General features: G+C 38.8%; 1 protein-coding gene across 5 annotated transcripts in view; it reads right to left on the reverse strand.

The window, feature by feature from the left end:
* ARHGAP1 (Rho GTPase activating protein 1) overlaps positions 1-13335 on the reverse strand; it is a 33706-nt gene that overhangs the window by 12649 nt on the left and 7722 nt on the right. For all 5 annotated transcript variants that reach the window (XM_063117481.1, XM_063117482.1, XM_063117483.1 and 2 more), the window contains exon 3: positions 12147-12239. In XM_063117481.1, the coding sequence (XP_062973551.1) occupies positions 12147-12239 (93 nt within the window). The remainder of the gene's footprint in view (positions 1-12146; positions 12240-13335) is intronic.

Below are 13335 nucleotides of genomic sequence, written 5' to 3' on the forward strand. Positions count from 1 at the left end.
GAAAATTCACTGGAAAGCAAAGCAAACAAAATCCAGAAACATACAATGATAAAATCGCCTCAAGAATTATGGACTAAAAAGCAAACCAGCTAGAATAAATAGCTAGAGCAAGCCACTACAATATGTAGTTTGTAAAATAATCTTTAATTACTTCCCCATCCCAAAATCAGGCAGACGACCTAACAAGTCTGTTGCAACACTGTACAAGCTAGGCCTGATAATATAGTTCCTGCCACATAAGATTCCAATACATGCTAACCATGGGTTTCTTCTGGTTATGAGAAGATGAGGCTCTACATTTGATAAGTAAAACAAATTTGTAGACAGAAAACTGGTCATAACTGCACTTTAATTGAACTTGGGCTTCTCATTGTAACGAATTACCAAGCAGCTCATTTGACAAAGTGAGTTCTTATCCCAGAATACATTTTGATCCAAAGTAGTTCCTCTTAGAATCCATCTCCTCACACATGTAAACCTATGCACATCACAGGGGAATCCTGTACTCTCTCCTATGTGTACAAACTTGTGAAATGTAATAAGTAAATAAATAAATAACAAAAATGTCTGCACTGGACAGAGAGACTAGACTGTGTGTTCGGCCAGTCTTTAAGATGTCACAAGACTCTTTGGTGTTTTGATCATCATCAAGTTATAAATAGAGGTTGAAGAAAGATAATTTTCCTGCCACAAAGACAGAGCTCATTAATGATGTAGGCTACTTACTTCAGCAGAGTTTACTTTCGGTTACCCACTTTAGTTACTCTATGCTCAGAAGAACAAGGAGTTTTGTCTCTTTTTTTAAATAAGCAAGACAATTTGATGAGTCTGTCATCCTCCACACTCAAAACAGCAAGTAGCACATGAAGGTTGTCCAGTAAACAGCATGTTACTGGATGGCAAATGAAGCTTACCCATGGCTAATGGAGACAGATTTAAAACAGAATGTAACTGACAGCCAGTGTGGCATAGTGTTTACTGTGTCGGAATACAACCAAGAAAGCCCAAGTTTAACTCCCAATACAGCCCTAAGTGACCAGTGACATTCTCAACCTAGCCTACCTCACAGGGTTGTTCTGGGGATATAAAAGCAAGTGAGATAGAGGCTAGAGCTATTTAGCCATCCTGAGCTTCTTGGAGGAAGTATAGCATATAAATCTAATAAAATGAAACAATAAAATAAGTAATATAAACATATTCCAACCATAGAGAGATGCTTTCACAAAAAGTGAAATAATTACAAGTAGATATTTTGATGTTTTACTTCAAAAAGCCTCAGAAAACCCAAACTCCCTCACGAGGATACACATCCTTACACTAAGATCTCAGGCCTCCAGCAATTTACTAATTATGAATGGAAATAAAATAATTATGCAAATGTGGTTGATGCAAATAGCACCTACAAGCGGAATTTGCAACAAAATGTTGTGTAGTGCAGAATTCTTCTGGTTCATGTTTCCAGCTATTCCATTCCCTCTCAGCCCAATTCATATTGTTGTTTTTCCAGCCAGCATTCCACACCCACTGAGCATGCTCAGTCTTCATAGGGCTATTTTGAGGGAAACCATTAAGGGTTTTCTCTAAAGTTTTTTTGTAGGTGTTCCCCCACCAAGCCTGCTGATAGCCCCCTCTTGAGCATGGATGGTGCCATTTTGGCTACGTAAGGACCAGCAATTGGAAAATTAACTTCAGTACCTATATATATGATGATGGCATAGAGAAAAAGTCCTACACAGCACAGAAACAGTGGTAATTTGCTACCTAATATACTATCCTATCCCTTGTCCCTAAAATCCTGTGACAGCAGGCTTTCTTTCCCTCCATCTATTTTCCTCCTCACCCATCAACTTCCTTCCACACATAATATAGCTATCAAAATGACTCCATAAGCAAACAGCTTCACAACAGAAGTCAAGCGCATGCTTAAAGGTAGGAAGGTCAACACCAGATAAATGCCATGGGGGTGCAAGGGAAATATACCATTACAAGAACATATTTGAAGCATGCGAAGGTAGAAGACACTGCAGGACGACAGGGCACCCACCAGAGACATAGAACCAGGAGAGCAATGCAGAGGTCATCTGGAATCACTATACACAACTACAGCCAGATCACAAGATCAACATCCAACAGTTTATCCCATGGTTGCCCAAAAATAAAGTACCTAACAAAGAGACTTCCAAACAGCTTCCCATAAATGCAATGCAATGGTGATAAACAGTGTGTACGCAGATGTAGTGTATACACTGGAGTAGATTGCAGATGCTCTTAGCAGTTCATTTGGGGTGTCTCAATCTTGTAGTTAATGCAATATCTTGGAAATTCTATGTGAGCTTTTGCAGTCTTGCATCTCTTTCTATATAGGAAGAAATATTTTTCAACTATGTAGTAAGGTAGAATATACCTATGGCCAGAAACTGCAAAAATGTGTGAGAGAAGCCACCTGTCAAAAGAGTTGTCAGGAAAGACTACAGATCACACCACCCATTTTGGCCAAGATCTGAATGGCAGTACCTGCTGACTCTGCAAACCACAGCTAATGATTAAGAAATGAAGCATGAACATCATTTGCCTGTAGCAAAGTGACTGTTTTGGACAATGTGAATTTCTGAGATGTGAATTAGAAACATAGTCTGGATATTGCCACTGTGTGAAATTATAGTACATATTTGCAACTAATGCAACATTCTATAGGAGTTCAGTCCTCTGCAGACATTTTTTTTAAGGAATTGACTTTCAAAACATGGTAGCACATAAAGCATGGAACAGTGGGGACATCTCTAAATGCAAGATCAAACTATGTGAGTACTTCTGCTTCAGAACAGCATTTCCCAAATAGCGGGTCAAGAAACAACAGCGAGCTGATGGAGCTTTCTGGATGATCCTCAAGATGCCAGCTGCTGGTATCAACAGAATGCTGCATAAACATCTACGGTTTCACTTAAAGTGGGAACCAACAAAGATGACACTGAATAGACAGGTATCTTTAGTAACTGAGCTATTTAAGTGCCAATTGACAAAACTCTCTATTTACCATCTATCATCTTCGATAATCAGAGTTCTCAGCTTCTGGGTAAATCCAGATCCTCAGTAGAAGGCTCTGCACAATTAAAAACTGTTCATGAGTTCATTTATCTCCACAACCTCCTGGTTACCTGGTACAGTGTCCCTTCCTTACTTGATTTGAAAGGGTGTGCAAGGGTAACCTTTTGATTACTTCCAGTTCATCTTCTAATTGTGCCATTTGCTTTTGTAATGTCAACAAAGCGTATTTTATAGTGTCCTAAACTGAGAGCTTTTAATTATACTCCAACTAGCATATTTGAGTATACTCCATTATACTCAAATATGAGCCCTAATATTAAAGATATTCCTATATGATATAGCTAGATCTATTCCCACCATTCAGTTTAGGGAATATTCAGCATGCAGCCAAGAATAAGCCATTATTCAATTCTCTTAGTCCACCGCAAAATGTGCTTTAATAAACATGAAGGCAGCTGCTTAAATGTGAAATGAAACTACCTCTGGATTTTGAACTGTAAAAATATAATATACTCTAGAAACTCTACTGTGCTTTTATGACGTTTTTAGCTTTTGAGTTTCTGTTTTAAATCTGGTAAAGTATTTTAAATCTTTACACTACTGCTAGCTTCTATTTGGTTATTATTATTTTTTATACTGTAGTGTTAAACTTTTATATTGCATTTTATCATCTTGTATTTTATGGTTTTAACTGTTGTGAACCATTCAGAGAGCTTCGGCTATTGGATGGTACAGATATGTAATAAATAAGTGTGGCCCTGCTGTACCAGGTAGACCTGCGTAGCTAATAAAGGAAGTGTCTATAAGACTGCCTTCAAATAAAGTGAAACACTTTTCAGTGAGTTATTTGGAAACTGCCCAGCTTACATGGAATTTGAGCAACATGTCCAAAGTGTAATAAAGTGTTTGATAATATCTGGCACACTTTAAATCAGAACAGCTAAGTGTCCAATTTCTATAAAAATCTAAAGAGTAAATACCTTATTGCAAACCGAGATTATTCAATTAGAAATGTTCCACTATTATAGAGCAAAAAGTTACCACACACCCTCGCTTACAACACTAAGGCTGATTATAAAAAACTCTTTCCATCTAGGAAAATGTGCACATATCACATTATGGGAAGTGCAGCACAAGTCCACCCACAGACACTGAATATTTTGGTTAACAAGCTGTGAAGAAATTGGCGAGCGGGTGGTCTAATCACATACACGTACACCTTTGTGACTGGAAAATGGTTGTTCATTGGGGGTCCCACCTTTGGCCAGAGCAAAGGTATAAAGCCAGTGTGGTGTAGTGGCTAGAGTACTGGACTGGGATTCAGGAGATCCGGGTTCTAGTCCCCACTCAGCCATGGAAGCCCACTGAGTGACTTTGGGCCAGTCACAGACGCTCAGTCCAACCTACCTCACAAGGTTGTTGTGAGGATAAAAATAGAGGGGAGGATTATGTATGCCGCCTTGGGTTCTTTAAGGAGGAACGAAGGTGGGATATAAATGTAATAATAAAATAAATAAAAGCACAGGTACCGAGAGCAAATGTGGGCTGCTTTTCCTTTTCACTCTAACTTTTATCTATATTCCTCACATGCCTAGAAGACTTTAATAATGCTTTAGCTTGCTTTCCATATTCAAGTGATGTGCAGGAGAAGTAAAGGAGAGTTAACAATTGTCTATAATTGTTTTAGTTTAGGGTGTTTTATTTACCTTAAAACTGCAAATGGTAATCAGGAGAGGATAAGGAGTCATAATGTTAGAAGCTCGAACTGTTACCTTATTAGCTAAATTCATAGTATCAATTTTGGCAATCACAATTCTTTTAATTCATCTCATGTTTTTGTTGCATTCTATTTCCCTGTAATAGTAGAGGTTTTCAATGCTCATATGCCAACACTCTTTATAAGTTTGTAGTTTTCTAAAATAAATAGATTCCAATTTAAAACTCTGTCTACAGTAATGTTTGTCTGTCTGCATTGGATACACACCACAGTGTTTCAGACCCATTTGGTGTACGTTTTTAAGTTAAACAGGATCAAATGTACGTCTTTAATAAATTAGTTTTTAATAGTTCATCTTGTCTCAAGTGTCACTGTTCATTTCATTCACACCTAAGACTCTTATACCAGCTGCTAAGAGGTTTCAAACTATTCAAGAGAATTGGCGACCAGCTTGAGGAACCCTGTTGTAGCAGAACAGGTTTCTTTAGGCCCTGGAATATAACTGTTTGCTGGGGGGGGGGGGGGGGGAAAGAAACCCCATAGGTGGAATTGCCCAGTGAAACAGCAGTTTCCTCATAGGTGGTGGCAGTGCTGGGGAGAGGAAATTGCCCATGTGGAAATCTAAAAAGAAAACACCTTTTTATTGCAAACCAAGACTATTCAATTAGAAATGTTACACTATTATACAGCAAAAAGTTATCATACACCCTCACTTACAACACTAAGGGTGATTTAAAAAAAAAACATCCCACAACAACCCCTCTTTCCATCTAGGAAAATATGCACATATCACATTGTTTGAAGTGAAAATATTTTAGTTAACAAGCCAACCCCATTTCCTGTAGCAAAGATTCTTTCCATGAAGAAAAAAAATCAACATTTGAAGTAGACCTAAGTGAGTAAGGAAGCAATAAACTGTTTTAAAAGTATTTTCTCAGAAAAGATCTGAGAATGCAGGCCTGCCTGATCAACATGGAAAACTGCATGTTGGGAATAATACAATGTATCACCTCTCTGGACTGCACAGAGAAAGCTGTCTTTCTCTTTGATGGCACAGTCCTAAAAGTGGACACTGAAATTACCTGAGGTATAACACCTAAAGAGAGGAAAGTACAAGCAATGACAATCAGCAAGCTCAGTGATGTCATGGTATTATTAAGGCATTTTTGAGAAGACATTCTTGAGGTATAAGGGTATGATTAGGCTGTGGGCACAATCGTGATAGTACAAACAAGCCTGGGAGAAAATCAAAGTACTTAGCAGCTCAATGGGCTTCTTCCCCACTCCTATCCTGGCTGTAGGGCTTCTGGGAACACATACTGACATGCCTGAGGAAGCTACGGGAGAAAGGCTACATTTAAAGATGAAAAGAATGCAACAGCCAATGTTTTAAAGTTATATGTAACCCACTAACTGCATCTAAATCAGCCTGAGGAAGCTAAGCTAAGTGAGAATGGCTACATTTAAAGATTAAAAGATTGTGATAGCTAATGTTTTGAATTTATATGTAACCCACTAACAGCATCTAAATCAGCAGAGTGAGCATAAATCTGGAATCATAAACATAATCTGCAAGTATAATAGATCAGTGACAGGTTACAAGAAGAAATGAAGACTGCAGGACCCATGGAATCAGTGAATGTGAAGCAGACTTGGAAGACAGTGGCAATCATCAGCACTTATATGGTCAGTTCCATAAACAAAGGGCGCAGCCTACTGAAAGGTCACACAGGATGAAGAACTGCAAGTTCCCCAAAACTCTACATCTGCTTTACTAAACCTAATGTCATAGTGGTAATAAAGCAAGCACAACCCATCCTGCATAGTTTCAAATTAAGATAAATAGTATGTCACAGTCATGACATATCCTGTGAATCCTTAGCTGCAGAAGAAAATCGCCCACAAGAGTTCCAAGTGGGAAAGTTAATGGTAATGACTGCTTGGCAGATTTATTTCCTAGAGGATAGCGCCCAAACCACCATCCAAGAAAAAAATAAGGGGGGGGGGGAGACTGATACCAACGAATGAGAACTTGGGCACCCAAAGTGAAGCCTGGAAGCTGAAGCCCACGCAGAGGGAATTTCCAAACCCAATAACCAGCTTGGAGAGACTATGAAGACCCAGATGGCAGTACCATCAGTTTAAAAGAGGAGAAGCATAACTGCAATCTACTTGGCATAATGCACAGCAAGTGCGACTTTGAGGTTTTGAGATGCAGCCCTCAGCTTAGCAGAATTTGGGCTCCCCTGAGATAACCCAGCCACAGTACACAGTACACTCATGCTAAAGAATGCCATGATCTGAAGGGCCAATGACAAGAGTACTAAGTACTCCACCTACCTGGCTGAACCCCATGAAGTGCACCCTGCCCTGAAGGAATAGAAACAAAGTTACTTTACGCCATAATAAGTCAAGTCCTTTGAACAATCTTAAGGACTGAGCTGAAGAAGCAGGTGAAAAAGTCTACAAACACACACAGAGAGATACATGCCATACAGAGAACTAGAACCGGCCTGCTTTTGTTTCATGTTTGCAAAAACTGTTAGCTGGAGATCTAGAAATGTACCCTTTTCCAGAAATGTACTCTGCTACAATCTAGGTTTTGCTCAGTGGTGGCTTCCCTGGAGGAACTGCTTTATTGTTTAGCAGTTTTCTCATACTATGGGGAAACACCATCTTTTTGCATGAGACGGTAAGGTGTAACTTTTTCTGAGAGCCAGAAATCCAAAATACCCTATGCCCTGCCTACAACGCTGTCTAGCTCCATAGGATTACTCTCAGTATTAGAACAAGCCACCAGAATGACATAACTATGTCAGGCTGCTTTTAGTGAGCTGGATTTCAATGACAAAGCAAAAGAGGGAAACAAGTGTTTAGACTTATGCTCACATGTCCATTTCAAGGTCCTTAATATTGCTCCCAAAATATAGAAAACAGAATGCTCTAGATAGAGCATATAACTCAAATGATCCATCACCATTTTCACTCCTCTCACACAAATTTTGAAAGTCAAGAGAAGCCCATCACAGGGGCAGCAGCTTTAGTTCCTTGGCCTTCATGTGCAAACACAAATCTCAAATTTCTGTGGGCAGGGTCTGCCTCTTGCTCAGCAGAACCAAACATCCAACCACTCATTACTGGGGTCAATATCCAGAAAGCCAGCAAATACAGCAGGGTATCTAGACAGAAGCAGGAAGAGAAGTTCTTGTATCGATTTCCAAAGGAAAGCCCTAGAAGGTTCTAAAATTCTAGTAGAACACATAGTTTACATATCCTGAAGACAGTCCATGTCTTCTGCTCAGTGTTGCCTTCCCTGGAAGAGCTGCTGCAGGAACACAGAAAGAAAAGCTAAGAAACTGTCCAGTTTACCCCTTTCCTAGTTATGTCACTGGAATACAACATTGTAATGATCTATTGAAATAACTAAACCTTAAAATCACACTGACTCCTTAGACTGCTGCATTATTTTTTAAACCAGCCCAAAGCCATAGGATGTTTGAGTGCTTTGAAGCATGGTTTGTTAAATTGTACCCAGTTTAAGATTACAATGAAAAGTAAATCTTGTTAGCCATATTCTTTCCTCACACACACTTTCAAAAAGTGACCTTTTGATGGAGCTAATGTTCTACTAAATAGTGGAAGACATATGAAATGGGTAAAGGCCCATGTAATCCAGTGACAAACAAGATGCCTATGGGAAGCTTTTAGGCAGTACATGAGTGCAAGAACGCCCTTGTGCTCATGTTCCTCAGCAACTGAAATTGAGAAATGTCCTGCCATTGATACTGGAAGTAATATACATTATGACTAATAGACACTGATAGCCTTACTCTTTCTGAATTTGCATAATTCCCTTTTAAAACTGTCCAAGTTGGTGGTCATTACTACATCTTGAGACAGTGAATTTCATACTTTTAATTATGCACTGTGTGAAGAAGCACACCTTTTATCTATTCAGCTTCATGTGATGACCCAGGTTATAGCATGTTGAGAGAGGAAGAAAACAGTCATCCTGTCCACTTTCTCCATACCATGCATAATTTTATATCATTTCCTCCCCATCGCTTATTCACCCTTTTTCTAAACTAAAAAGCCTCATAAGGAATAAATTAATTTCCTAGTGAGTAACTGGAGGAGAAAGTAAGAATGTCAAGGGAAAACTTTACAGGAGATGAAAGTAAAAATGTTTCATTGACAGCACATTTTCTGATAAAACTACTGAGCTGATTCACTAGATAACCATGTACAATACTAGATGCCATGATATTGTTCACTGGAAGTTTTGCAAAGCCATGTTAACAGCTGGGGGAGCCTACAGAGAACAGCTTTTAAGCTCTCCAAGGTTTGTCCTTCACTCTACATATCAGAAGTCAACTACACTAACATCTTAGGTCGTATATATTAGAGAAATCTAATGTATATAGTTATCTGGCAGGAAAATGACAAAAGGATACAGAGAAAGTCAATAATATGGTCCACAGTGAAGTAAGTCATGCTTTCAAAAGAAAGCAAGAAAGAGGTCACATGGAGGGCATTGATCTTTTTACTATACTAGACTTCCCCCATAATAAGTAGAATAAATGAGTCAAATGCTATATAGTCTACAAGGGAAAGCATTTCAAAATAAATAAATACATATGAACAAAAATAACCTAATGATAGCAATAGCAATGAAAGATATTTATTTTAAAACATAAAAGCATTCTTTAATTCCCCACAGTATACAGACGTGCAATGCTATAAAACTGGCCATTTTTCAATGAAGCTCATTCATGTGTTCTGTCAAGTGGCTATAATTCTAGGATGTCAGGAATAGAGCTATTATTATACATTAAATACAATGTGTACCAGAAGATACCTTTTGTTTGACTCCAACCAGTCAATGAACACTGGAGATCTTTGTTTGATGGAATTGTTTAATGTCTATTCATCATCTCAAAGAATGGAAAGATACCCCACCATATCTGCATGGAGAGAGCAGATATCTCCTATGTTGGAGAACTTCTCAGGTCAACCACACTACCAATCAAAACTACATACAAAACCTGTTAAGAGGTATTTTGCTCCAGAAGAGTGAATCATTCCTTGGACTATCCAGTCAAAGGACCTACTGCACAGAGCAACTCCAAATACATCAACTGTTTTAGGACCCAAAACAAATATTACTACCAAGGAAAAGGGAGATGTATCTGAAGGCTACCAAGAGATAATGCCACAGCAAATGCCACTACACCCAGATAATTGTCATTTTAATTTCCCCCCTCCCATCTCTCAAGCACTTTCTAAACATAACCCAGCCTTTATTTATGTTCCTCAGTGACTAGGAAAACCTGCCAAGCATGCATAAAGGACAAGGGTTTGTATAGCCAAGGTATTGTTTCAGTGCCTGGCAAAATGGCCATTGGAAATGCTGAACACAATTGCCAAACAAATTTCCAGCTTTTATTCATGCCTCCAGTTTCAGGGCAGTACTGCCAGCAATCATTAACACATAACATTCCTGCTGTGGTCAACCAAGTTTGTCTATGGCTCACAAATAGCTACTGAATGAAGGAATGTATATGAAGCAGCCACATGAGACAAACCAGGAATGTCAGCTCTGAAGTCTAGCTATCAGTAAAACTCCAAAAGGCTTAACCCTTTCCTTGCAAGTCTACATAGCTGACATTTCCAGATTTTGATTCCTTACTCCAAGATGTTTCATAGGAGAATTGCCTCTATAGCCTAGATAGGCAAACACCAAAGCTAGACTGATTTGCTTGGAGAGTTAACGCATTTCTATGACTGAGAACAATTGGGAGATTCTGACCCTGCCAGTTACAGCCAAATAAACTTTAGGTAGGTTCATTTAACTATTTCATTGAACAATTTAACTGATGCCGTTGTGTATTCTAAAAAAAAAATCAACTCAAAACACATTTCATTTTATTGCTCTCTTCCAAGGGCCTTTTCCTTTTTCAGTTCTTTGAAGGAATAGGTTTCTGTCCCTCTGCCAAAGTGAAATAAAGGAAACTTAGTCTTCTCTCAAAAAGTTGGAAAGAGAGGAACAACCCTTGTAAAACATCTGTAAAGCTCAAAAGGCATCAGACTTTTTTTGGAGAATATTATCTTCTACAACATCTACAACATCTTTAGATTCCCCCCCTCCCATTTTGGGGGGTATGGTTTGGTCCAAGTCTCATTTGTATTTTCTTGAAAATTGCATTTTTATTTTCTTTCAAGAATATTGCAATTTTTGTGAGAAATCATATTCGGTAAATGAGGCTATACATGCCAAACACATTCACACTGCAACATTATACATGTCTAAATAGAAGTAATGTGACTTACTTCTAGAGTTCAATGTGACTTACTTCTAGAGAAGTGTGTATAGGATTGCAGTGGGGGTAGGGATGTCTTGTTTATTCTCACTGAAGTGACCTTACAGCAATTAAGAATATTGCTTACAAATGTTGAGGATTCCTCCCCCACCCCGATATACTTGATATCAATATTTCTCTGGCTTCATAAACTCATCTTGGTGAGAGAATTGAAAAACAACAACATTATTGCAGGTAAAGTGGAGTTCAACTAAACACAATATGTTCTAAACAGAAAAATCAATGAGCTGTCTGGAATTAAACCATGAACAACAGAACTAGAGTGCATTCCATTTACATATAGATTCCTTTGGATAAAAACTGCTTGGCATTTGCTACTAATGGTAATGATTATATCTACCCTCTCCTAACCCAGGGCAAAATTAGTTCTGAGCAATGCACTTACATAAGACGAGTGTGCCATATTAAAGCATTAATTATGTTCACCATAATTGTGATCTAGACTCAGTCAAGAATGGAATTTCATACGTAGAATAACAGAGCATTGATATGATCAAGGAGTCTGTGCGTTCACTACATTGCATTCCATTAGAATTATTTGATAAGTTTCAATTGAAATTGGAAGCTCTACCCCACTCAAACGTCAAATTTTAAATTTAAAAAAGTATGGGGAACTAGACATGACACCTTCTTAAATACGTTAAAGATGCTTCCTGGTGTACACGTGCTCTTGTTGTCTCCTTGATCAAAGTCCAACACTCCAGTTACCCTTTATTCATTATGGAGTTGTGGCACCTAACTCAGAACTTTAAAAAGCAGTTTGTAAGTGTGGAGTAGATGCTTCAAGCAACTATCAAATAACTATAACTGGAACAAGGATCATGGCCTTTCTCCATAGGACCTTATAAAGCTTTTTGTGCCTCTACAAAATTACAACTATTTTCTAAGGAAAAGCATCTCCAATAGCTACTATGAGAACCAAGTTATTATTTGGCCAAGTCATTAAGCATTATCAAAATACTTTCATATTGGAAGACAAAGAGATAAGAATAAAACCACATTACCTGCTACTTCCACAATCTGGTGCCTAGCGATGTCATAGTATGGGTCATCCCATCGCAAGTGAGTAACAGAATCAGGGGAGCCCTTGGTGTCATCTACACAAAAAGAGAAGAAATGCAAGTTTTGACAAAGCTTTTGACAAAGCACCACATGACATTCTGATCAGCAAACTAGTTGAAAATAGGCTAGATGGAACAACTATTAGTCGGATCCACAGTTGGCTACAGAACTGGACTCAAAGAGTGCTAATCAATGGTACCTTCTCAAACTGGGGGGAGGTAACAAGCAGGGTACTGTAGGGCTCAGTCCTGGGCCCAGTGCTCTTCAACATTTTGATTAATGATTTGGACGAGGAGGTGCTTATCAAATTTGCAGATGACACAAAATTGGGTGGGATAGCTAATACTCTGGAAGACAGAAGCAAACTTCAAAGTGATCTTGATAGGCTGAATGCTGGGCTGAAAACAACAGAATGAAATTTAATAGGTATAAATGCCAAGTTCTACAACTAGGAAAAAGAAACCAAATGCACAGTTACAAGATGGGGGGATACTTGGCTCAGCAATACTACAAGCAAGAAGGATCTGGAATTGTTGTAGATCATAAGCTGAATATGAGCCAACAGTGTGATGTGGCTGCAAGAAAAGCAAATGCTATTTTGGGCTGAATTAATAGAATTATAAGTTCCAAATCATGCAAAGTACTGGTTCCCTTCGATTCAGCACTAGTTAGACCTCATCTTGAGCATTGTGTCCAGTTTTGGGCACCACACTTCAAGAAAGATGCAGACAAGCTGGAGCGTGTTCAGAGGAGGGCAATGAGGATGATCATGGGTCTGGAAACAAAGCCCTATGTGGAGAGACTGAAAGAACTGGGCATGTCTAGCCTTGAGAAGAGAATACTGAGGGGAGACATGATAGCACTCTTCAAATAGTTGAAAGGTTGTCACACAGAGGAGGGCCAGGATCTTTTCTTGATCATCCCAGAGTGCAAGATGCGGAATAATGGGCTCAAGTTACAGGTAGCCAAATTCCAGCTGGACATCAGGAAAAACTTACTGATTGTTAGAGCAGTATGACAATGGAACCAGTTACCTAGGGAGGTTGTAGGCTCTCCCATCCTAGACGCATTCAAGAGGCAGCTGGACAACCATCTGTCAGGGATACTTTAAGGTGGATTCCTGCATTGAGC

This window comes from Elgaria multicarinata, chromosome 2 (genome assembly GCF_023053635.1).
Source record: "Elgaria multicarinata webbii isolate HBS135686 ecotype San Diego chromosome 2, rElgMul1.1.pri, whole genome shotgun sequence".
In the NCBI taxonomy this organism is placed as follows: Eukaryota; Metazoa; Chordata; class Lepidosauria; order Squamata; family Anguidae; genus Elgaria; species Elgaria multicarinata.